Genomic DNA, 27072 nt, shown 5'->3' on the forward strand with positions numbered 1-27072 from the left:
TCTATATAAAATGCTTGGAACAGTGCCTGGCATGTGGCAACACCCAATACATTTTAGTTATTATTATTCTAAGTTATCTAAAAAAATAAAATAAAACAAGGAGTGAGGCTTCTCAGTGCAATAATATCTAACTATCAAATGCCAAATAGACTTAAAAACAAACTGCTTTTCCGAGTTTGGATATAGAATGAGGGTGTGTCAGGGCTGGGCCTGGAGGGAGGGGCCAGGAGGAGCTCTGGGGCTTTTCTTCATCTCTCATTGCAGTTACTGGAAAAAGCTTAACATGCAGAGGGCCTGGAGGGAAGAAAGAAAAACATTCTCCACTGGTTGGGCCAACAAGCCATCCTAGGGTGAACCACAGGCCTCCTTTTCTGCTCCTACTGGAGAGAGGTTCTGACTTGAGCTGCAGTTCTGATGTGTGGGCACAGCACCATCATTTATCGGTACCAGAGAAGCTTTCTTCAAAATTTCAAGTTATTTGTTCAGAAAAGGTTTATTTAATGAACACCTACTAGCTTCCAAGCCCTGAGCTCAGTAAGAAGGGAGAAGAAAAAACTAATGCCTACCCTCAGGGAGCTTACACTTGAGTTAGGAGAAAGAGAGGAAGAAGAAGATAAGATGAGAATAGACAAGGTAAGAATCTTAATAACTAAAATAAAAAGGCAGAATGGACTTAGGGCTTTATTGGAAATGCAGACACAATGCTTGAGCTTCAGAGAAGGAAAATAAACGTCACCACAGCAAACGTAAAATTTAAGGGAGGGAGGATGACAGAGTTAAACACAGCAGGCTATGTAAGAAATTGAGGACCAATTAATTTAAACCCATGGAAAAGAAACTCTTTAAAATTATAAAACAAAAAGTAAGTAGGGTAGGGATAGAGAAAAAGAAAAACAACAAAACAAAAAGGCTGCTATAAATGAAACATCTTCTAAAACACTTCTACAGTAAAATAATTATTAAAATACAGCAGAACTAAATCCACTACAGAATCAACATCTACAGCTATTGTTTCCTAAAATGTAGCTTGCCAGCAAAGAACTTAAATTTTCAGGAATATCCATTTTATTCTCACCATGATTTTCTTACCCACAACAAATTAGGATTATTGTCAGAGACGACCTGGTTGGAAGCCCAGGTCAGTGTCTGCCAGTGTCAGGATTTAGAGGAAGGAGACTTGGGAAGGAAAAGCCACAACTGGGAGGGTCCTGAGGCTGAGTCACTCCTGCCCGTTGCCTGAGCACAATCACAGGCTGTCCCAGATAGTAAACCTGATATTAAAAGAGATGCTTCACCCACTTGAAATGCAGAAATATTTATTTTGGTTTCCTTCATTGTTTTTGGAAATTCTGTTTTGGTTTATAAAACATAGAAATAGCCAACACTTAAAGCAAACATTCAAAACCCCGTGTGACAAATTATTGACTTTTTGTGCAATTAAGAATTCACATATGAAGTTAGGCTATCAAATAGTGTTATTACAATGACAATTCTTTAGTGCAAACCCTGTTGTGCTTGCATAATACATGTAGGCACACATATCCAGAAACAAAAAACAATTGCTTTTAATGTATGAATGACAACTTAATTCGGTCAAACATGGCAAAGACCCACGGTAAAGTGAAATGCTGCTAATTTCTCAAAGTAATTTTTAAAAAAATCTCTTGAGAAGTTAATCCCAGGAAATGATTTTTTTTCCAGATTTCTATATCCTAGAATTTTGGCTTGTCAAATACATTTTGTAGAAATCAGGTAGCATAATGATATAAGAACATTTGTTTATTACTGTCCATTTCAGAAAGTTCCCAAGTGTATCCACTCCCTTAATATTTTTAAAGATATGCTTTGCCTGAGAGTTGATTCTGGGGTGTGGTAGGGGGAGAAGCAAGTTAATCACAACATGATCTTTCAATATGAAAACCACATTACAAATCCATTGGCCATTACAAGTGAAGATTGACTGGTATAGTGAAGATAAAAGTGGACAGTTATTTAGGGGTCACAGTTCAGTGTGGCTGATCCAGCTAATTATTTCCTTCTTGAAATGCTTGTCTTCACTGTAGAGTTTAAGGCAGATTTTTCAATAAACTCCAGGGAAGGGACAGACGGATGGATCAGCTGAAGAACAGGGTCTGAGAGCATTCTGCTCTGAATGAGTGAGAATCCATTCATCTGAGACGCAGTATCTGCAGTGTTAGGAGCTGGGCCTTTCCTTTGGTTTTCTGTGAACCTCACACTCCAACAGGAACTATGGGAGAATGTGGAGAACAGCACGAGTTTCATAACTCTTAATCAGAAGAGATGTGCAAGTGCATGTGAGATGGGGAAGGGAAGGTAGCAGGGAGTACAAAAAACAAAAAAAACAAAAAAAAACTCTGGTCCACTTGTGAAGGTCTCCAGCCAGGGCAGATGTTCCTGTTTTTAAAGGACAGTTTCTCTCCAGTGCACTGTACTCTCTAGAACAGCCAACAACTGCAGAATTTGCAACAAGTAGCAGACATCTCAGAAATAGTGAAGTCCTAACCCCTTGGTTAGAAAAACAGGCAGACAGAGGTTTTAACACCCAGCCTTTAAATTGAGGAAGTCTCAAATAACTTAGCACATTTATAGTTTCCCCGCTACAATGTTTAAGGCTCGTTTTGGAAATTGTTATATCACCATGAACATGGTCTGCAACACGAGGTGACTGTAAGGCAGTGTCCCATTTCCTCTAATATTCCTATGACAAGAACCCCGAACAGACAGGTCAAACATGAACGAAGTTTCCTTTCCTATGCTCGCTGTAGTCAAAATTACCAACATGAAGGCTATCAGTAGAAGAAGAGATTGTGGAAGTGTGTAGTTTCGTCCAAGCATTCTTCCTCATGTTAAACCTTGATGGTGGAATACAGTTCATCTATACACGACCTGAAATAATTCCGTAGCTCTGCCCTTTTGGACTTCATTGTTGGAGTTAGAAGGCCATTTTCAATAGAAAATAATTCAGGGTGTAGAGCAATGCCTTTGATCTGCAAATAAACAAGGTCATTAGAGAAGGAAAGAGGACAGAAGCAACCACTAGAAAGACCCTTATGGGTGATTCAATCCATCCTCTCACCAAGGCCAAGCTGCACCTAAATTGGCTCAGCAAAGGGCAAAGGCTTATTCTTGGGATAGAATTCAGGACTGCATCCTGACCTCCAGGAAAAGAAAATTTATACCCATTGTTATCCCTCTCCTGCCAAACCACTCCATTATTCATTCCTTGTGTATTTCTTTAGGTCATCCCATCCTCTTATTCAATCTGCTTAAAAAACATCTTCAAGTCCAAAAATTCATTTTATAAGCATTCATACACTTTGACGGAAGTCTTACCTGTTCAAATGGTTTCAGACCAGCATCTTTCCCAATTCGCACCATGTCTTCTAGGATGGCTTTTTTGACATCCTGATAAGGTAAGAAAAATAAAATATTTCCTCTGTTGGAGGTCCCTGCACATCACAGGTACATTTAATACAGAGTCAAGATAAATAAGATAGACTACATATTACAGAATCTTACCTTATTTCGGCACAGTTCAGCAAAGGATCCTTCAAATCCTCTCTTTTGGGCCCAGTGACCTAATGCCTCAACGTCTGGTACCACAATTGCTATGAGAAATGCCTTTAGCACAGACAAATAAGTTATTACATGGCTTGATCCAGATGCTATAACACAGTGATTCTTTATTATTCTGGCATCACAGGCCCCTGGGACAATCTAGTGAAAGTTATGGACTCTGTCTTCAGAATGTACCACCCACCCCCCTCAACACAGGTTAAGAACTCCTGGCTCTAAAATATGGATGGCATCAGGAATCTCGCAAAAAATGTTTTAAAAGAACCACTGGAGATCAAAATCTAACTAAATCCTATTTCTATTTACTTTTGTATGTATTTTATAAAACAGGGTTAAATAAGCAAGGTGATAGATATCAGATAATTACTTTAAAGAAAACACAGAGAAAATGTATACAGATTCATTAAAAAAAGCTCCAATTCTTCATAACTTGCATTCTTTATAACTTAGTAAAAATAAAATACACAAATCAAAATCATGGTAAGATTCTACAGCAAAGAAAAATAGGTGTACTCTCAAAGAAAATAAGTGCATTCAATAAGAAAATATAATTTTAAAATCATTTAAAAATCTAAAGATTTGTAAAAAAAGGATTAACTTTTAGGAAACCAGAACCCCTTCTCTTCCTTACAACCATCTGTCAAACACTTTGACAAACAGATATTTCACTGCAATATCTATAATTTCAACTTAATCTTAGCAGACACCCTTTGCTCAATAGAAATTTAGGGGGGATATCATAAATAAGCTTAGTTTAACATGTTTGAAATTTTAAATTCTTATAATCCAAATATCAATATTTTCCATCACAATTAAATTAGAAATATACATTACCCACCCCCAGTATCTTTATCCAAATTCCCTTGGGACACCAGATCACTTTAGGTAAAATACTTTTCTGGGTAAGAAATGCCAGAAATCCATTAATGCATCAATCATATTCTAGATATGTCAGATATAAAAGCCAATTCACACTTTCAGTCATACGTATTCCTGGAGTACAAGGCACTAGCAATGCCTGTGCAAAAGAGTTCACAACTCAGAAAGCACATACCTGCAAGCTTTCTCCATGGACAAACACCTGAGCAACAGGTTCACTTCGCAGGTAGATATTTTCAATTTTTTCAGGTGCTATGTATTCTCCTTGTGCCAGTTTAAATATGTGCTTTTTCCTGTCGATAATCTTCAAGGTGCCATTCTGTTGATTGGAGGGGGAGGCTCTGAGTGGGCCGTGCATAGTTTCCACCCAGCACTGATCACACACGGTACCAAGTATTTCATACGCCCTATTTTTTAATACTCATAACAACTTGATACGGTCAGGTATTATCTCATTTTACAAGGAGGGAAACTGAGATTTAAAGAGATTAAGGAACTTGTTCTAGGCCGTTCGGGCAGGTGCCGAGATAGAGAAGGGACTCCAGGGCGCGTGCTCATTTCACTTCACTGCTCAGCATCAGTGATTTGTCAGTCAAACAGCAGTGCTTCGCTTGCACCTGTATTTGAGCATGTTTCATGTAGTCTCATATTTGAATTAGGTACATACATGTCTGTCTCTTCAACTGAGTCAAGTTCTTTGAAAGCAAAAACATGGACTTACTCATCCCCCAAAGGCACTCAAATGTTTACTATACAAATGCAGAATTTCAGTTTCCTCTATCACTGTTTCTTGGCAGAGTTGGGTGGATGGGTGGGGGGTTGGGTTGTTCCTGGCCTTTGGGTAGGGTGAGTCTTTGTGCAAAGGACTGCCCCACATTACTACTGGGATGTTGGCAACCCTGGCCCAGGCTACCCAAATGCAGCAGCCCCCCTGCCCTAGAGTGGTAACCAACCCCACCCAAGGGCTGTCACCATTCCTCCAAAAGTCAGAAAGGAAAGTTTCTGGAGTTCTCCCATTTCACACTCCTCCCCCACTTTACAAAGGAGCAAACTGAGGTCCAGAGAGTCATGAGCTAGAGTCAGAACTGATGCCTAATCCGTCCTTAAAAAAGAGAGACTCAATTTATTCTTAAATAGCTTGGGTAGCCTATATTTTGAATTGATTTGGGGGGATGTAGGGGAGTCTTTTCTAATCAATAAAAATTCTAGAGTACCAAGCACCTTAAATCTACAATAATCTGATAATACACAGTAATAAAAATTACATTAGCCATTTGAGTGCTGGCACCACTTAAACATGGTTAACAGTATAGAAAAAGCAGTGGCTACTACCATAACAATCAAATCTATGGGCAGAACAGGTAAGACTTACTGTATAAGCCTCTTACTCCTAAGACGGACTCTCTGGAATTTCTCTACAGCAAATGGTTGTGAGACTAAATTCACAGGAGTTGGTCTAACCTGTGAAACATTTACCCTATTTTTAAAAAATATTTTCTTTACTGTGAAATATAACATATATGCAGAAAAGTGATAAACTTCAAAATACAGTTTAATGAGTAGTTATAGAGCAAATTTCAAAGTATGGTATGGGTTATAGTTCTACAATTTCACGTATTTCCTTCCAGCTAATACATTAGAGATTAAAAATATCTACATAATGATTCAGTAGTCATAATCATTTGTTAAATCCTATCTTCTCTGTTACAACTCCTCTCTCTCATTTGATCACTCTCTCAATCTTCAGGGATATTTGGGGAACGACAATTTCTTCATGTTGAAAAGCTCACTCTATTTTTAATGAGTTGACAAACTTAAGAAACACATTTCTCCCCCAATTCTTGCCCATCATACATTCCAGGAAGCCGACTATGATACCCCCATACCTTGTGTAACCAAGGCATCAACTTCAAGGCACAGCATCTATTCTGTAAAAAGCCACAGTCTCTTTGGGAAGCAATAACCAGAACTGAGGTTAAGCATCAAAACAAAAGGAAAGGGGAGGCACGGCAAGATGGCGGACTGGTGAGCTGTATGTTTTAGTTACTCCTCCAGGAAAGTAGGTAGAAAGCCAGGAACTGCGTGGACTGTTCACCACAGAGCAATCTGGCATTGGGCATACTTCATACAACACTCATGAAAACGTGGAACTGCTGAGATCAGCGAAATCTGTAAGTTTTTGCGGCCAGGGGACCCGCGCCCCTCCCTGCCAGGCTCAGTCCCGTGGGAGGAGGGGCTGTCAGCTCCGGGAAGGAGAAGGGAGAACTGCAGTGGCAGCCCTTATCGGAAACTCATTCTACTGATCCAAACTCCAACCATAGATAGACTGAGACCAGACACCAGAGAATCTGAGAGCAGCCAGCCCAGCAGAGAGGAGACAGGCATAGAAAAAAAACAAAACAAAAAACTCCAAAATAAAAGTGGAGGAATTTTGGAGTTCTGGTGAACATAGAAAGGGGAAGGGCAGAGTTCAGGCCCTGAGGCACATATGCAAATCCTGAAGAAAAGCTGATCTCTCTGCCCTGTGGACCTTTCCTTAATGGCCCTGGTTGCTTTGTCTCTTAGCATTTCAATAACCCATTAGATCTCTGAGGAGGGCCCTTTTTTTTTTTTTTTTTTAATCCTTTTTTCTTTTTCTAAAACAATTACTCTAAGAAGCCCAATACAGAAAGCTTCAAAGACTTGCAATTTGGGCAGGTCAAGTCAAGAGCAGAACTAAGAGAGCTCTGAGACAAAACGCAATAATCCAGTGGCTGAGAAAATTCACTAAACACCACAACTTCCCAAGAAAAGGGGGGTGTCCGCTCACAGCCATCATCCTGGTGGACAGGAAACACTCCTGCCCATCGCCAGCCCCATAGCCCAGAGCTGCCCCAGACAACCCAGTGTGACGGAAGTGCTTCAAATAACAGGCACACACCACAAAACTGGGCGTGGACATTAGCCTTCCCTGCAACCTCAGCTGATTGTCCCAGAGTTGGGAAGGTGGAGCAGTGTGAATTAACAAAGCCCCATTCAGCCATCAGTTCAGCAGACTGGGAGCCTCCCTACACAGCTCAGCAGCCCAGAACTGCCCTGGGGGGACGGCACTCACCTGTGACATAGCACAGTCATCCCTCAACAGAGGACCCAGGGTGCACAGCCTGGAAGAGGGGCCCACTTCCAAGTCTCAGGAGCCATACGCCAATACCAAGGACTTGTGGGTCAGTGGCAGAGACAAACTGTGGCAGGTCTGAACTGAAGCATTAGGCTATTGCAGCAGCTTTAAAACTCTAGGATCACCAGGGAGATTTGATTGTTAGGGCCACCCCCCCTCCCTGACTGCCCAGAAACACGCCCCATATACAGGGCAGGCAACACCAACTACACACACAAGCTTGGTACACCAATTGGACCCCACAAGACTCACTCCCCCACTCACCAAAAAGGCTAAGCAGGGGAGAACTGGCTTGTGGAGAACAGGTGGCTCGTGGACGCCACCTGCTGGTTAGTTAGAGAAAGTGTACTCCATGAAGCTGTAGATCTGATAAATTGGAGATAAGGACTTCAATTGGTCTACAAATCCTAAAAGAACCTTATCAAGTTCAGCAAATGCCACGAGGCCAAAAACAACAGAAAATTATAAAGCATATGAAAAAACCAGACGATATGGATAACCCAAGCCCAAGCACCCAAATCAAAATACCAGAAGAGACACAGCACCTAGAGCAGCTACTCAAAGAACTAAAGATGAACAATGAGACCATAGTACGGGAGACAAAGGAAATCAAGAAGACCCTAGAAGAGCATAAAGAAGACATTGCAAGACTAAATAAAAAAATGGATGATCTTATGGAAATTAAAGAAACTGTTGACCAAATTAAAAAGATTCTGGACACTCATAGTACAAGACTAGAGGAAGTTGAACAACGAATCAGTGACCTGGAAGATGACAGAATGGAAAATGAAAGCATAAAAGAAAGAATGGGGAAAAAAATTGAAAAACTCGAAATGGACCTCAGGGATATGATAGATAATATGAAACGTCCGAATATAAGACTCATTGGTGTTCTAGAAGGGGAAGAAAAGGGTAAAGGTCTAGGAAGAGTATTCAAAGAAATTGTTGGGGAAAACTTCCCAAATCTTCTAAACAACATAAATACACAAATCATAAATGCTCAGCGAACTCGAAATAGAATAAATCCAAATAAACCCACTCCGAGACATATACTGATCACACTGTCAAACACAGAAGAGAAGGAGCAAGTTCTGAAAGCAGCAAGAGAAAAGCAATTCACCACATACAAAGGAAACAGCATAAGACTAAGTAGTGACTACTCAGCAGCCACCATGGAGGCGAGAAGGCAGTGGCACGATATATTTAAAATTCTGAGTGAGAAAAATTTCCAGCCAAGAATACTTTATCCAGCAAAGCTCTCCTTCAAATTTGAGGGAGAGCTTAAATTTTTCACAGACAAACAAATGCTGAGAGAATTTGCTAACAAGAGACCTGCCCTACTGGAGATACTAAAGGGAGCCCTACAGACAGAGAAACAAAGAAAGGACAGAGAGACTTGGAGAAAGGTTCAGTACTAAAGAGATTCGGTATGGGTACACTAAAGGACATTAATAGAGAGAGGGGAAAATATGACAAACATAAACCAAAGGATAAGATGGCTGATTCAAGAAATGCCTTCACGGTTATAACGTTGAATGTAAATGGATTAAACTCCCCAATTAAAAGATACAGATTCGCAGAATGGATCAAAAACAATGAACCATCAATATGCTGCATACAAGAGACTCATCTTAGACACAGGGACACAAAGAAACTGAAAGTGAAAGGATGGAAAAAAATATTTCATGCAAGCCACAGCCAAAAGAAAGCAATATTAATCTCAGATAAAATAGACTTTAAATGCAGGGATGTTTTGAGAGACAAAGAAGGCCACTACATACTAATAAAAGGGGCAATTCAGCAAGAAGAAATAACAATCGTAAATGTCTATGCACCCAATCAAGGTGCCACAAAATACATGAGAGAAACACTGGCAAAACTAAAGGAAGCAATTGATGTTTCCACAATAATTGTGGGAGACTTCAACACATCACTCTCTCCTATAGATAGATCAACCAGACAGAAGACCAATAAGGAAATTGAAAACCTAAACAATCTGATAAATGAATTAGATTTAACAGACATATACAGGACATTACATCCCAAATCACCAGGATACACATACTTTTCTAGTGCTCATGGAACTTTCTCCAGAATAGATCATATGCTGGGACATAAAACAAGCCTCAATAAATTTAAAAAGATTGAAATTATTCAAAGCACATTCTCTGACCACAATGGAATACAATTAGAAGTCAATAACCATCAGAGACTTACAAAATTCACAAATACCTGGAGGTTAAACAACACACTCCTAAACAATCAGTGGGTTAAAGAAGAAATAGCAAGAGAAATTGCTAAATATATAGAGATGAATGAAAATGAGAACACAACATACCAAAACCTATGGGATGCAGCAAAAGCAGTGCTGAGGGGGAAATTTATAGCACTGAATGCATATATTAAAAAGGAAGAAAGAGCCAAAATCAAAGAACTAAGGGATCAACTGAAGAAGTTAGAAAATGAACAGCAAACCAATCCTAAACCAAGTAGAAGAAAAGAAATAACAAGGATTAAAGCAGAAATAAATGACATAGAGAACAAAAAAACAATAGAGAGGATAAATATCACCAAAAGTTGGTTCTTTGAGAAGATCAACAAGATTGACAAGCCCCTAGCTACACTGACAAAATCAAAAAGAGAGAAGACCCATATAAACAAAATAATGAATGAAAAAGTTGACATAACTGCGGATCCTGAAGAAATTAAAAAAATTATAAGAGGATATTATGAACAACTGTATGGCAACAAACTGGATAATGTAGAAGAAATGGACAATTTCCTGGAAACATATGAACAACCTAGACTGACCAGAGAAGAAATAGAAGACCTCAACCAACCCATCACAAGCAAAGAGATCCAATCAGTCATCAAAAATCTTCCCACAAATAAATGCCCAGGGCCAGATGGCTTCACAGGGGAATTCTACCAAACTTTCCAGAAAGAACTGACACCAATCTTACTCAAACTCTTTCAAAACATTGAAGAAAATGGAACACTACCTAACTCATTTTATGAAGCTAACATCACTCTAATACCAAAACCAGGCAAAGATGCTACAAAAAAGGAAAACTACCGGCCAATCTCCCTAATGAATATAGATGCAAAAATCCTCAACAAAATACTTGCAAATCGAATCCAAAGACACATTAAAAAAATCATACACCATGACCAAGTGGGGTTCATTCCAGGCATGCAAGGATGGTTCAACATAAGAAAAACAATCAATGTATTACAACACATTAAAAACTCGAAAGGGAAAAATCAATTGATCATCTCAATAGATGCTGAAAAAGCATTTGACAAAATCCAACATCCCTTTTTGATCAAAACACTTCAAAAGGTAGGAATTGAAGGAAACTTCCTCAACATGATAAAGAGCATATATGAAAAACCCACAGCCAGCATAGTACTCAACGGTGAGAGACTGAAAGCCTTCCCTCTAAGATCAGGAACAAGACAAGGATGCCCACTGTCACCACTGTTATTCAACATTGTGCTGGAAGTGCTAGCCAGGGCAATCTCGCAAGACAAAGAAATAAAAGGCATCCAAATTGGAAAAGAAGAAGTAAAACTGTCATTGTTTGCAGATGATATGATCTTATATCTAGAAAACCCTGAGAAATCGACGATACAGCTACTAGAGCTAATAAACAAATTTAGCAAAGTAGTGGGATACAAGATTAATGCACATAAGTCAGTAATGTTTCTATATGCTAGAAATGAACAAACTGAAGAGACACTCAAGAAAGAGATACCATTTTCAATAGCAACTAAAAAAATGAAGTACCTAGGAATCGACTTAACCAAAGATGTAAAAGACGTATACAAAGAAAACTACATAACTCTACTAAAAGAAATAGAAGGGGACCTTAAAAGATGGAAAAATATTCCATGTTCATGGATAGGAAGACTAAATGTCATTAAGATGTCAATTCTACCCAAACTCATCTACAGATTCAATGCAATCCCAATCAAAATTCCAACAACCTACTTTGCAGACTTGGAAAAGCTAGTTATCAAATTTATTTGGAAAGGGAAGATGCCTCGAATTGCTAAAGACACTCTAAAAAAGAAAAACGAAGTGGGAGGACTTACACTCCCTGACTTTGAAGCTTATTATAAAGCCACAGTTGCCAAAACAGCATGGTACTGGCACAAAGATAGACATATAGATCAATGGAATCGAATTGAGAATTCAGAGATAGACCCTCAGATCTATGGCCGACTGATCTTTGATAAGGCCCCCAAAGTCACTGAACTGAGTCATAATGGTCTTTTCAACAAGTGGGGCTGGGAGAGTTAGATATCCATATCCAAAAGAATGAAAGAGGACCCCTACCTCACCCCCTACACAAAAATTAACTCAAAATGGACCAAAGATCTCAATATAAAAGAAAGTACCATAAAACTCCTAGAAGATAATGTAGGAAAACATCTTCAAGACCTTGTATTAGGCGGCCACTTCCTGGACTTTATACCCAAAGCACAAACAACAAAAGAGAAAATAGATAAATGGGAACTCCTCAAGCTTAGAAGTTTCTGCACCTCAAAGGAATTTCTCAAAAAGGTAAAGAGGCAGCCAACTCAATGGGAAAAAATTTTTGGAAACCATGTATCTGACAAAAGACTGATATCTTGCATATACAAAGAAATCCTACAACTCAATGACAATAGTACAGACGGCCCAATTATAAAATGGGCAAAAGATATGAAAAGACAGTTCTCTGAAGAGGAAATACAAATGGCCAAGAAACACATGAAAAAATGTTCAGTTTCACTAGCTATTAGAGAGATGCAAATTAAGATCACAATGAGATACCATCTAACACCGGTTAGAATGGCTGCCATTAAACAAACAGGAAACTACAAATGCTGGAGGGGATGTGGAGAAATTGGAACTCTTATTCATTGTTGGTGGGACTGTATAATGGTTCAGCCACTCTGGAAGTCAGTCTGGCAGTTCCTTAGAAAACTAGATATAGAGTTACCATTCGATCCAGCGATTGCACTTCTCGGTATATACCCGGAAGATCGGAAAGCAGTGACACGAACAGATATCTGCACGCCAATGTTCATAGCAGCATTATTCACAATTGCCAAGAGATGGAAACAACCCAAATGTCCTTCAACAGATGAGTGGATAAATAAAATGTGGCGTATACACACGATGGAATACTACATGGCAGTAAGAAAGAACGATCTCGTGAAACATATGACAACACGGATGAACCTTGAAGACATAATGCTGAGCGAAATAAGCCAGGCACAAAAAGAGAAATATTATATGCTACCACTAATGTGAACTTTGAAAAATGTAAAACAAATGGTTTATAATGTAGAATGTAGGGGAACTAGCAATAGAGAGCAATTAAGGAAGGGGGAACAATAATCCAAGAAGAACATATAAGCTATTTAACGCTCTGGGGATGCCCAGGAATGACTATGGTCTGTTAATTTCTGATGGATATAGTAGGAACAAGTTCACAGAAATGTTGCTATATTATGTAACTTTCTTGGGGTAAAGTAGGAACATGTTGGAAGTTAAGCAGTTATCTTAGTTTAGTTGTCTTTTTCTTACTCCCTTGTTATGGTCTCTTTGAAATGTTCTTTTATTGTATGTTTGTTTTCTTTTTAACTTTTTTTTCATACAGGTGATTTAAAAAAGAAGGGAAAGTTAAAAAAAAAAAAAAAGAAAAACAAGGAAAAAAAAAGATGTAGTGCCCCCTTGAGGATCCTGTGGAGAATGCAGGGGTATTGGCCTACCCCACCTCAATGGTTGCTAACATGACCACAGACATAGGGGACTGGTGGTTTGATGGGTTGAGCCCTCTACCATAGGTTTTACCCTTGGGAAGACGGTTGCTGCAAAGGAGAGGCTAGGCCTCCCTATGGTTGTGCCTAAGAGCCTCCTCCCGAATGCCTCTTTGTTGCTCAGATGTGGCCCTCTCTCTCTGGCTAAGCCAACTTGAAAGGTGAAATCACTGCCCTCCCCACTACGTGGGATCAGACACCCAGGGGAGTGAATCTCCCTGGCAACGTGGAATATGACTCCCGGGGAGGAATGTAGACCTGGCATCGTGGGACGGAGAACATCTTCTTGACCAAAAGGGGGATGTGAAAGGAAATGAAATAAGCTTCAGTGGCAGAGAGATTCCAAAAGGAGCCGAGAAATCACTCTGGTGGGCACTCTTATGCACAATTTAGACAACCCTCTTTAGGTTCTAAAGAATTGGGGTAGCTGGTGGTGGATACCTGAAACTATCAAACTACAACCCAGAACCCATGAATCTCGAAGACAGCTGTATAAAAATGTAGCTTATGAGGGGTGACAATGGTATTGGGAAAGCCATAAGGACCACACTCCACTTTGTCTAGTTTATGGATGGATGAGTAGAAAAATAGGGGAAGGAAACAAACAGACAAAGGTACCCAGTGTTCTTTTTTACTTCAATTGCTCTTTTTCCCTCTAATTATTATTCTTGTTATTTTTGTGTGTGTACTAATGAAGGTGTCAGGGATTGATTTAGGTGATGAATGTACAACTATGTAATGGTACTGTAAACAATCGAAAGTACGATTTGTTTTGTATGACTGCGTGGTATGTGAATATATCTCAATAAAATGAAGATAAAAAAAAAAAAAAGGAAAATCCTCAACAAGTATTCTAAGAGTGTAAAACTATTTACTGCAGGAAATGAAAGAGTCTGCATGATACCATGCAAAAAAGGAGAAAGGGAAAGAGGGTTAGCTGTACAACAAAGGGGATATTTTCTTCCCTACAGTGGAACAAAACTGTGATTGGAGGAGGTGACAACTTACTGGTAACCATTTTCCAATGTCCCCTGTGTGCAACCAGCCATCTTTATCCAAAACTTCTGCTGTTTTTACTGGGTCCTTCAAGTAGCCCTGAAATACATTTGGCCCTTTCACACACACCTGAATTAAAAAAGAAAAAAAAAAAGATACTCTGTTCATAACATTCATCAGGGCTCCTCTGAAAGAACAAAACTGGGTTGTGTATGTGTGCACATATGTGTGTGCATACATGTATATTGGGAGGGGGTTATCCAACCTGTAGCTAGAAGCCGTGGATTCCACAATCCAGAGGGAACTACCAGAACCTCACTGGGCCCTTGGAAGCCCCTCCACTGCACCCACTTCCCTTACTTAATTAGTTGCAGTCAAATTATAAGGCTGAGGCCATGCTTTCCTTAGGTCCTGGCTAAAGCTGCTGCAAAGTCCCAGAGGGGATGAAATCACTTTGAAGCAATTAGGCTTTGCATCCAGTAGCCAGTAGCTCACTAATAGGTACCCAGGGCAATCGGCTGACAGGAGAAGTGTCCCAAGGGCGTAGCCACTGGGGCCTCTGTGCGCTCTGGGCCGAGTCCTTCTCCTTCGTGGCAGAAGGAGGCCAGCAGCAGTGTGCCCCCTGAGGTTTCATCACAAACGCACCTTCAGAAATAGGCCTGTCAAACTCCAAGTTCACCAGGAAAATCAAGCTTTAAATGACACTGTTAGGAAAGAGCACTGCACTCCTGCTGGCAGCTATTGGAGGAAATGGCCGTGATCGACATGATTTCACTCACCTCCCCCTCTCCCCTGGCAGCCAGGTAATTCATCTCTTCTACGTCAACAAGTTTTATGAAATTGCAAGGCATGGGGGCACCAACATGGCCTGTATATTAAACAAAAGAATTATCGCTTGTAAGGGGACTCCTGATAGCCTCAGGTCAGTCTTCAAATTATTTTTGTAACAAACAAATCTCCTCACAAGAAAAACAGCTGGTATAAACTAGTTTCTGCAATTATAGCCATTCTCCTCCTGCTCAATGAATTTGGATAGTATATTCCCAGAACGAAAACTAAAATATTCAGAAGGCTCCAGGACATTTCCTAAGTTGGATGTGCTGAAGTATTTTTCAAACTTTAAATAATATGGCTGCAGATTTTAAGAGTTACTACAAATACCTGGAAGCAAGCTCTCTAAAACTTTACGTGGCTTCTGTGATCTGCTTGTCCCTGCCCATTATTTTCCAGTCCTTTTTAAGCACCGCTCCCTCATATAGACTCCTTAAATAGAACATTTGCACCTTTGGAAAACCTTGTTTATTCTCTCACTCAACATCTGATTCCAACCAATATGGCCTTTATTTCCTTAAGCATGAATAAATATGTTTTATATTTAAACTTACTAAGATGAAATGGTGCTTATTTTCACAGATAACATAACTCTCTTCTTTTTCAAACACAAAAATAACAGAAATTAGAAACATTTTAAGAGTTTCACAAATAACTCTTCCTAGGTTTTAATGATTTTAGCATATAGAAACCATTGTTCCAAATTCTCTCGCTGTTAAGGAACCTGTGGTTAAAAGGTGAACACCATGAAGAGGATTCATAGAATGTCGATGTCAATCTCAGTAGAATCCTAAATCTCTCTATGTTACTAGAGAGTGCTGATATTTTTAACACACAAAACAAATCATGGAAGTTGATGAGTGTCAAGTATACATTCCCAGCGTGCTACAGAGGAAAGCACAACTTGCAGTTAGGCCCTGGTTGGAAGCCTGGCTCCAAAGCATAATGCTATGTAAATTTCATGAATTACTTACATGCTATTTAACCAACAATCTATAACTATGCTGGCAGAAGTAACAGTACTTATCTCACAGAGATAACGCACAGAAGGTATATCTTAAGCACCTAAAAGAGAACCTTACTCATGGTGGGTACCAATCAATTATGTCTGTCTGTCTTCCTTCCCTCTTTTTCGGTTTGGGAAAAAGGACTGTGTTTCATTCATCTACATGTAAAGTCTCAACACCTACAAAGTCATTAGCACACAGTGTGAAGTTAATGATTCTTTATGGATTAAAATTCCCAGCAAATCATTAGACCCTAATCCATTACTAGAAAGATTGGTTGGGCCAAACATTCCAAATGTGGTCTAAACAGCATCTCTCAGACTTTGCCTTCAGAATCTAGGCAAATCTCTATTGCCGCTTTGTGTTACAGCTAGAGCCTCCAAATGACACCATATTCTGCCCCCAAAGCCATTTTACATGGAGCGCACTGATTTACAAGAGTGTTTTCCCTGAGGCCTAAAAATTTGAGAGAAAGTAGCACTTATTTTAAGTTGGTTAAAGAATCAGTGATGAACCCAATTCCAATAATTCCAATAACCCAATTCCAATAATGAGATTCCAATAAGGAATCTCCCGCCAATCATACCTGCTGTCCAGTCTCCAGGCACAGTGAGGCAGCACCCAGCAGTGCACTCTGTCTGCCCATAGCCTTCATAAAACTGAGTCACCGAGAGACAAAACCATTATTAAAGGGGGGACAGTCACACCTTTACTGAAGCGCAAAACTAATTACATTCCTAAATAATGGCTGGCTGTGGTGAAATCTCTTTTCAAATATTCTGTATAGTAAATTCATCCACTATAGAGCATGCTTTTCTATAGCATGTGAACATCTTCACTCCCATGTCAGCAGCAGCCATTGTCCCTGTAAATTTTCCACTTCACTTCCTGTGGACATCAAGAGAGGAGCCCTCCATGTCGGATCCCACTGTGCTCACCCACTCAGCTCATGGCCCCACCCTGCACAGGTTCTATTAGTTATCCTCGAGCCTCTGCTGTCTCCTTATAATACTTCTCTGCCTGGTTTCCACGTTGGTTTATCAATCAATTATGAGCCACTCCCATACCCTCCTGCCTGACTCCAAAGACATGTCTGGCACCTTACCCTAGAGAAGGCTGTAAACAATAAATGTAAACACATATTCCTTTGCCTACGGTAAAATATATACATATACTTCTTTCTCCAAGGAACCCAGGAATGACATGAGCTTCCAAACAAAATAAGACACGCACAAGAGTGTAAACACGACTCATCGTAAAGACCACGACTCGGCACTGGAAAGCCCGGGACAGCGGCCCGCGTGCAGCCCCGCCTCACCTGGCAGCCGAGCGCCGCTCTGAGAAACGTCAGCACCGTGGCCGACACCGGCGCCGCTCCGGTGATCATCAGCCTCACTTTTCCTCCCAGACTCGACTTACAAGGTAGGGAGAGAGAGAGGAGAGAAGGCGCATGTTAAAAATCTGGAAGCAGGTGGAGCCTTCCGTGAAAGATGCCTGCGTAGAATCCCCCCGGGTGCAGATCCACCGCGTCCTCCGCAGACGACGCTCAGAGCCCCGCGCAGCAGCTCACCAAGGGGACACGTGACTGCAGCTTGCTCCACCCACGCCTATTCCATTCATTCCCAACCCGGATGGAAACAGGTCAAGGTATCTATTTATCAGCATTTCAAGGAATTCGAAAAGGAGTGTGGTGGGTTTGTGGCAACTACCACAATTTTGGCATCTTGTTGGATACACTACATTTCTTTAAACTCACTCATGCCCATGAAAAAAGCCTCCGGAGTGACATATTTGCTCATTAAAGATAAATACAATGGGAAAATGGAAAGGCTAAAAGACCCTGAATCCTCTTCCCCCATAAACAGCTACGGTACCATTTAAGATTTATCTCCTATACTGAGGTTTACTTAACTGCTTTGTCTTTAAGTTTTAGACATATGCCAGAATTAATAAAAATATTTTGTTCTCTCCCTCACCTCCACCCCTCTCCAAAAAAAAAAAATAAATAATAAAAAATAAATAAAGCTCTCATGGAAAATCTGAAACCCTAATTAGTATACACAAGAAATACTCCATTCGTTACCTGTATTTTGTGGAAGATGAGTTTATCCCACAGGCTGTTGTTTCTAATGATGCCACTGCGGAGCTCTGCTTCTTTCCTCTTGGAGGCAAAGTCCAAGAGCCATCGCTTCAGTGCAGTGTTTGCTTGTCCAAAAATCTAAAGAGTCAAGAAATACAAAGGGTCTCAGAGAAGCTAGAAGCCAAGCCTCCAAATAGTGTTAAAACCACCCAGTCTAAATTCATTTTGGAGAATAGTCTTGCCCCAGCAGGATATAACGGCACACTGCAGAAGGCTGGCATTCTGGAAGTCCCTGCCCTGGCTCAGTCCCACTGTTCAACGCAGCTAACTGAGTAGTATCTCACAAGTGCATGGAGCTTTACAATTAATAAACCCATTTCATGGCTGTCGTTTTCATGATCCAATTAGCAACTTTATGAGAAAGACATCAAGGGGTAGCAGGTAATAGTCTCTTTTATAGAGGAGAAAACAGAGGCTCAAAGTGTTTTACTGCAAAATTAAAATGACCTCCCAGCTTATACTTGTAATGTCCTTACAGCTTACAAAGTGTGCTCCCAGGTGTTCTCTCACATAATCCTCACCATCAACTCTGTGAAGTAACTGTTTTCTAATTTTACAGATGAGCAACCTGCAGTTCTGTGAGATTAAAGGGATTGTCCTGGTCTCACAGAGGGTACGTGGGTGAGTCTGATTCACACCTAAGCCTCTGACTTGGAGTCCGGCGCTCTACCTCCACACCAGACCACTCAGAACTTACTCTATCGAACATCCGGTTCAGAAGTCTCGGAACCACGGGAAAGACAGTGGGTTGTAGCACCTTAAGGTCATCCATAAGCAGCCTGATATCTCCTTGGAAAAATCCTATTTTAGCTCCATGACACAGCATTATACTCTACAGAGGCAAGTAGAAACAGCAAAGTATTTTATCATTGCAACAGTGGTTATACAGCATATGACACAGACACATGAGATTTCAGTTTTAGTGTTGCAGATCAGTTTCCAGATATCTTGAAGTTACTAACTGTAGGTAGTTTAAAAAAAAATTTTTTTTTTTGCTTTCTCAGTTCACATTAACATGGAAATTCGGCATTTCTGTTGACCATCCTCAAGATAAAGGGGTTAGTATGAAACCAGTTGATTTTAGTGATGATCACAGAGGTTCTGCTAACTTAGTTTCAAGATCAAAACCTGTTGAATGAATGACATAGTATTAAATGCTCCAAATATTTTTAGCCTTCCAGAAGCTCTAGATCTAATTTATTCCAAAAACAGAATCTTCACCTGCCTACGGTCCAAGCTTTCTAAAGCCTCGTTTTCTTTTATTTGAATTCAACTAAAATTTTCTGAAAATCCACTGAATATGCTGAAGTTGAGACACTAGGACATCTAATGTCAGAGTGGACTGCTGTTCAGCTATAATCTACTGCATGATTTTTTCCTCGTTTAATCCAAACTGCACTGGCAAGTTATATGTACTCGACAAAGAGTTTGCTCATTTTAAATGTAAAAAGGAAAGAGAGAGTCAAAGATGATACAACAGAAATACAAATGATCACATGCTTGAAAGAAAAAACCACTAGAAAGATATACTCCAGTTTACTGTTTAAAAATTAAAGCTTAGGAGGCTTTTGTTGAGTGTGGCCTACCTCCCAGGCATACTTCTAAAACTAGTTAAGTACATATGGTCCATTATCAACTCACTTGAGATCACTTTATAAATTCACAAGCTCTCCTGAGGTGTGCAGGAAGTAGAAGTAACAGATGAAGCAGGGACCAGTGATCCTTGATCCTTTAGGGGCAAGTGAATCCTACAGGACAGCAGTTGGTCAAAGGATCAGCTTTCTACTGGTCAATTCTTTGTCTCCAATACCTAACTCAGGACCTGACACTTTATTGGCTCTCAATAAATATTTGTTAAATGAATGAATGGTGCCCACTGTTTTTCCTATAGTTATATAATACAAAATTGTCCAAGAAGGAAAAAAGATGGATCTTGGTCAGTTTAAATTAGTAACACGGTTGTATACAGGGGGCCCAAGCAAAGGCCAGCTAAACACAACCCTACGTTCACAAAGACACTTAGAATGTTGAAAAAATTCATCTGAAGCCAATTTGAGAATTATGGATAAGCTCTCGATAAAAAATAGAGACTTATCATGGCACAGAAGCCTCACTAGGCTTTGTTGGTTTGTTTTAATGAAAATTCTACTTTCATAGTTACTCTTTCTTGAATAAGTCTATATTAGCATCCCTTAAAAGTCTGAGCTTCTAATTTGAAAATGAACAATTAAAGTTCAAGTAGCCAGACCCAGAAAAAAAAATTTACTTGTAAATAATTAGCACCATTTCCAAAATGGGGCTAAGCAAAGAATTATCTGGGGGGATGACAGTCTGCACATCAAACTTACCTGCAGTAGTTGCTCATACATGTGTGCAAGTGGCAAAAACGAAATGTGTGTGTCACTGGAATTCAAGTCAACCATTTTCTGTAAAACACAACAACTTAGCAGAACATAAACAAACATGCAAGCCAAGAAAACAAAACTAAATGCCTACCTCCACAATCCTCTCAAACATATGGGCGAGAGGCAAGAAAGATATCAAGATATCATCTGGGGAAGGATTGACCACATTCTGTAAGCAAAGACACCAGCAAGGCAAAAAAGCATTAAGACTTCTAGTAATTTTCCCATTTATTTCAGAGCACATAGTCCCTCAGCATTAAGGACAAAAAGCCTTTGCTTATGGTCTGCCATTATTTTTCAGCAAAGAATGAAAAGAGAAGTGATATTTTAATAATTTGAGGAGAGTGGCATAGATGAGATCCTTCCAAATAACCAAGTAAATCCACTTCAGACTTTAATCAAAACAAGGAAAATTTTGCCCCCAAGTGGGATGTTAAGGGATTATGTGCTCTCATCATTTAGCGATTCAAAAGTACAGTCAGTACCCACTGCCCAGCAAGCTCAGTTCCACCTCAAAGTAAGAAATATAAGACCCACTTCAACATAAAATAGCATATTATGTTTCAAAGGGACAGAAGGAGAGAAGAGAAACAGGATTTCCACAGTACTTTTATTTACAGTATAAATCCATATAGAGTATCTTATTTATATCAACATTTTTACCTTAAAGCCCCATGAAAAATGTCCCGATTTACTTAATGCCAAGCTAAGATCCAGCACTAAGGAGTTTGCTCTCCTACAAAATGCTGGGCCTGATGGACCCATGTCCAGGTTAAGCTTGGACAACAAGTCCCTCCTCAAGACTCAAAACGGGCCTTCTGTAGAGGCAGGCATAGTGAGGGTTTGCATGGCATAGTGTTTTCATGTTAATGCATAAAGAACTCTGACCAAAACAGGAGGCTGCCAACAGCAGCTGCTGTCTGTCCTGTGAAGAAATGAGACAGGTGCCAGGTGGCCTCGGGGGTAGGGCACCCACTTCTGAGCCAGGGCCTCCTTCCCCCAAGGTGGGCTAGCCTTCCTAAGAAGGCTGGCATAGGTGAAAGCACCAGCCCTGAGCAAACAGCCGCCCTAGAAACGTCTCGTGTAACATCTATACTTTTCAACTTTATGATTTAGCACAGAAAATAATGTCCAGTAGCAGGATTAGAAATTTTACAAAATTGAGAATGCTCTTTGATATTATAATTGATTGATTTTAAACAAAGTCTTATAATCATTTGCCTCAATGAACAACCTTCAAAGTTTTCTTTAAAGGCCAATTAGAAAAATAAAATTTCACTTGGGTAAGGTACTAAATGTTGAACTCTGTTTATAAAGCATACACCAGAAAAGGGATTTGGGACTAAGAATGTATGAGTGGAGTGAAATAAGCAGCAAGTTCCCTAAAAACCAGTATTTTGCAGCCACCACAGATGCCCGTTTTCCAAAACCACTAAACTCAGACTCCCACCACAAAATAAGTACCAAATACCTCCAACAGACTGCAAAAGTAAATGATATAAAATGTGAAAAGAGTATGAGGGAAAGGCATTACATTATTAAATTGGTACCTTTTTAAGAGGCAAGTTTGAAACATACTATGGGCTAGCCAATTTTAAAATCACAGGAAACTAATTGAAGTGCAAGGTTTTCATCCTTGTCATAAAATGGAAGTCAAACTGACCAAAACAAATAATAATAATTCAAAAAACTTCAGCAGCATTTCACATTTCATTGTCAACATAAAGAAACCATTTCCCCAATGCAGGAATAGTTTGTGAATGCTTAAGAGAGTCTTCTCTTCTCTGGAAACCTTTATAGGGCAGTATCCAAATAAAGTTTCACAATATAACAGTTGTAGCAAATTCTGCCTGTCCATTCGCCTTAACAGTCACAAGTCAGAGTAGGGGATTAGGTCTGCAATGAAAATAATTTGAGAGAAGGTAGTCTTAGGCCATCTTAAAATTCAGATATTACCTATATTTCAGATAGGATTCCAAATACAGCACGGACCTAACACAGCAGTCTCGTCTTTACCATTTCCATTCTGAGGGGTCTAATGTCAACCAATGAATATGAAAAAGATGACAATGTCCAAAAAGGTTACCTCGGTCGCTTTCACAAAAGCTGAACAATCGCAAACTATGTTTCGATGAGTGATCAGTGCTCCTTTGGGATTGCCTGAGGAACACAGATGAAGCAGAACAAAGTTAGAGTAAAGGAAACTCCCAAGAATGACAGAAATTAAGGCGGCCCCAAGACCCTGTGTAATGAGGGCCTCAAATGCCCTATGAAAGCCAGCTGTCGAGCAACATTCACTTCCTGAGCAGGCAGCTGACACTGTCTTCGCAGCAAACCTATTACAGCCGTCTTAAGAGCCCTCTCCCTCCTGTGCGCAATGGCCACTTTTAAGGAAAAACTGATCACACCAGGTGCAGAAACAGAGGCAATGGTCCCAAAGAAAAATCACTTTAATGGGTTTGTACAAGTTGGTGTGGCATGTGCCATCGGCATTCTTGGAAAGTCTCTGGCTGATGAACTTGACCTTGTGGATGTTGTAGAAGATAAACTCAAAGGAGAAATGAGGGATCTGCAGCATGGAAGCTTATTTCTTCAGATACCTAAAATTGTGGTAGATAAAGATTACTCTGTGTCTGTTAATTCTACGAGTGTGGTGGTAACTGCAGGAGTCTGCAGCAAGAGGAGGAAGGCTGTCTCGATCCAGTGCAGAGGAATGCAAAGTCTTCAAATTCATTATTCCTCAGATCATCAAGTACAGTCCCGACTGCATCATAATTGTGGTTTCCAACCTAGTGGAGAGTCTAACATATGTAACCAGGAAACTAAGAGGATAACCCGAGTGCCGTGTGATCAGAAGTGGGTGCAATCTGGATTCTGCTAGACTCCTTTATCTTATGGCTGAAAAACTTGGCATTCATCCCAGAAGCTGCTGTGGATGGGTTATGGGAGAACGCGGTGACTCAAGCGTGGCTGTGTGGACTACAGTGAATATGGCAGGAGTTTCTCTCCAGGGGCTGAATCCGGATTTGGGAACAGGCAGTGAAAGTGAAAACTGGAAGTAACTACATAAGATGGTAGCTGAAAATGCCTATGACATCATCACGCTAAAAGGATATACCAACTGGATTAAGTGTGGCTACTCGTTGAATCCTTGTTCAAAAATCTATCCAGGATCCATCCAGTGTCAACAATGGTGAAGGGGATGTATGGCATTGGGACGAAGTCTTCTTGAGCCTTCCATGTATCTTGAATGCCCAGGGATTAACCAGCATTATCAACCAGAAGCTGAAGGATGGGGAACTTGCTCAAATCAAGAAGAGTTCAAGTACCCTCTGGGATATCCAGAAGGACCTGAAAGACCTGTGATATCTGAGATCTCTGCTGGAGAAATTTAAAACCTACAATGTGATTACTCTTGAGCCATTAGTTATCATCCATGTACATGGATCACACTTTGCTTTTATCTTCCTAAATATGTGAATTTGGGCCCACAGAATCAAGTCAAATGCTTAGTTTAATGCCTGCAATTTGAGCCCTTGAACAAATAAAATGAACTATTGTAAAAAAAAAAAAAAAAATTCCTAAGCAACCTGAAATCCTTTAAATGAATTTCATTATCTTAAACAATCTTTATTAATATGAACAAGATTTAGAGGATGTGTGTAGCAATAAGGGTAGAAAAACCAGGGATTTTTTCCTCCTAATATAGCTCGTCCTAGGAAGACTGGTGAATTTAATGTCACCATTAATTCACACTTGAGAAAATATCTGGATCTCTCTGATTCTGTGGATGTCTTACAGAGCAACAACACTGCTTAAACCACTTCAGGCTCTTCTGCTTTCTGTGCATCTACAATTAGCAGATAAATAATCCAAAAAAGTGTGTTTGTGGGGGGTGGGGAAAGTACAAACTTCCATATACTAGTTAGGAACAATCCCATTTCAAAACTTGCCTGTAGTTCCACTTGTGAAACAAATTACTGCAAGATCTTCAGGTACTGGAGGCTAAGACAGATTTAAAAAAAAAAAAAGTTCAAGTCAGAATAAAAAGAAAATTATAAGCCATAAGGTATTATCCAAGATTTCTACTAGATTCCAAAATGACTAAATATTCCAAATTATAGAGAAGGTTGTGGCAGGGTCTGACATAATGTACTTTACCTTGGGCTTCTGTCTGTTGGCTCTTCCCAGGTTCTTAATTAGAAGAAAAGAAAAAAAAAGAATCTTAAATGGAAATGTTTTCTACATGTAAAGAATAAGATCACATTAAGTCACTTAAGGTTGACTTTACTGTAAGGTTGACTCATCGGCTCAAAGACAAGTGCAATCTTCAAATTAAACAAACTATGGCAATTTTAATTAACCCAAACCAAAATATTTATCCAATGTTCACTATGGCAATTTTAATTAACCCAAACCAAAATATTTATCCAATGTTCACTATGGCAATTTTAATTAACCCAAACCAAAATATTTATCCAATGTTCTAAGAAGTCATTTTCCAGTTGTCTTCTCTCTTATATAAAACTATACAAATGGCCTCTGAAATAGGATTTACTGAAAAGACCATAATCAAATTCTTGTAAAATATATTGCTTGTCCCTACTCCTACTTCCTATTATGGTTCTTAACCATAACCAAAGATCTGCAGATTCTCCACACCCTCCCAAAATCAGAGCACAGCACTGGTTACTAATCATACATTTTGTGTAAGTGACACCTTCAATCTGGAGATGGAGGAGGCAACCTCTGCCAGATTTAAATGCCACTCATTTTGGAGAGGCTCAAGTATCTGTACTTCCCACATGGAGCCTATGGTCCACAGTGGTGTTTAGGAGAAAGGATTTGGGAGCCTCCAACTTTAAAACAGGCCATGAGAGAAGATCTAAGACCACTCCCTACAGGGACATGAAGGCTGAGGATGACAGGTGCATCTCTGAGTTGCAGCATTTCCCAACCACAGACTCCCAATTGCTACTAAGGGTTCATTTTGATGTCTGTATCATTAAATACAGTCTTGATGACCATTTTAATTTCTATTAATTTTTTAAATGAACTAACATTTTTTCCTAGTAAAATGGCACAGTTTGAGTGAGCATATGGAGGGAGCATGCCTACTGTTATGTGGAAGTCAGATGGGCACACTTAGGGTCCACTGAGTATCTGCCCAGCATAGTTTTAAACAGTCTTTAATGTTAACCACTTTTTAAATTACATCTATAACAGATCACTGATTAAAAAACAGAAACACTGACATTCAAATAGAAGTAAACTAAGAGCTACAGTAATGGTAATTCTGCAATTTTTTTTTTTCCAAAATACTCTTATCAGATCCAAAGTTCCACTCATCTGTTCAAAATTCTTATAGTTTCTTGGGATCTCTAATACTTCAAAAATTGATGCTAAAGAAAATAAAATGACAATTATATGTAATTTTGCTTTTAATTTGTTGGGAATAAACATATCCAAATTAGGGAACTATTTGCCAAGAAGGTTTCATAGTCTGAAACCTTATGTCACAATTTAGAAAAAAAAATACAGTAATCATAAAAATAAACTGATTACTATCATTAGGCTCAAAACAGAAAACTCTTACCTCAAAAAAGAAAAAAAGAATTACAAACAAATTCTGAATTCTAGTTAATGAAAAGCATGCTGAAGTACTTAGGAGTGACACGGCCTGAAACTTATGTAAATGCACACAAACACACAAAAAAATAAGAAACAAAAAACAAAGATGGAATGATAAATGGATAGAGGGATAGAGAGATGGATAAATACATGATAAAGCATATGTATTAAAATATTAATTGTAGAATCTAGGTGGTGTGTATATAGATGCTTACTGCACAATTCTTTCCATTTAGCTGTATATTTGAAAACTTTCATAATAAAATATTGGGAAAGATGCAAAAGTCCCAAAAATCATTGTTTCTATTTTTGATCCTGCAACAAACAGATGTTAATAAAAACTTGATTACAAAATCAACCATAACGCTACTCTTGAATTCATTTGTTAAAAAATTAATCTTCTGCTTACAAAATTTTAAAAAACTACACATGCATCATATTAAACAAGAAAACATAAAACAATGTCCTTTATAAGTAAGGACAGCATTAATATAAACTTTACATTACAATCTTTACTCGTGTACTCATATAAATAATTTTTATCTCAAAATTACTACTTTATTATATAGCAATTAAAAATGACTAAAAAATTCCTGTGTGTGTGTGTGTCTTGGT

The 27072-nt window shown here is 39.3% G+C and overlaps 1 protein-coding gene and 1 pseudogene across 9 annotated transcripts in view; one reads left to right on the forward strand and one right to left on the reverse strand.

Moving 5' to 3' along the window:
* Positions 1-1299: 1299 nt before the first annotated feature.
* The window catches only part of ACSL1 (acyl-CoA synthetase long chain family member 1), a 67175-nt gene continuing 41402 nt past the window's right edge, over positions 1300-27072 (reverse strand). For 7 of the 9 annotated variants that reach the window (XM_037831105.1, XM_037831108.1, XM_037831104.1 and 4 more), the window contains 14 exons: positions 24988-25020; positions 24780-24831; positions 22913-22986; positions 20918-20995; positions 19119-19253; positions 18365-18499; positions 17600-17695; positions 16868-16940; positions 15223-15311; positions 14456-14572; positions 4652-4795; positions 3541-3642; positions 3355-3426; positions 2868-3008 (listed from right to left, as the gene is read on the reverse strand). In XM_037831105.1, coding sequence (XP_037687033.1) covers positions 2868-3008; positions 3355-3426; positions 3541-3642; positions 4652-4795; positions 14456-14572; positions 15223-15311; positions 16868-16940; positions 17600-17695; positions 18365-18499; positions 19119-19253; positions 20918-20995; positions 22913-22986; positions 24780-24831; positions 24988-25020 — 1341 coding nt within the window. Of the gene's footprint in view, positions 3009-3354; positions 3427-3540; positions 3643-4651; positions 4796-14455; positions 14573-15222; positions 15312-16867; positions 16941-17599; positions 17696-18364; positions 18500-19118; positions 19254-20769; positions 20848-20917; positions 20996-22912; positions 22987-24779; positions 24832-24987; positions 25021-27072 lie in introns of all 9 variants that reach the window. The other 2 variants (XM_037831100.1, XM_037831102.1) reach the window with 2 other exon arrangements.
* Positions 23204-24192, forward strand: LOC119530057 (annotated as a pseudogene).

Source organism: Choloepus didactylus, chromosome 3 (genome assembly GCF_015220235.1).
Source record: "Choloepus didactylus isolate mChoDid1 chromosome 3, mChoDid1.pri, whole genome shotgun sequence".
In the NCBI taxonomy this organism is placed as follows: domain Eukaryota; kingdom Metazoa; phylum Chordata; class Mammalia; order Pilosa; family Megalonychidae; genus Choloepus; species Choloepus didactylus.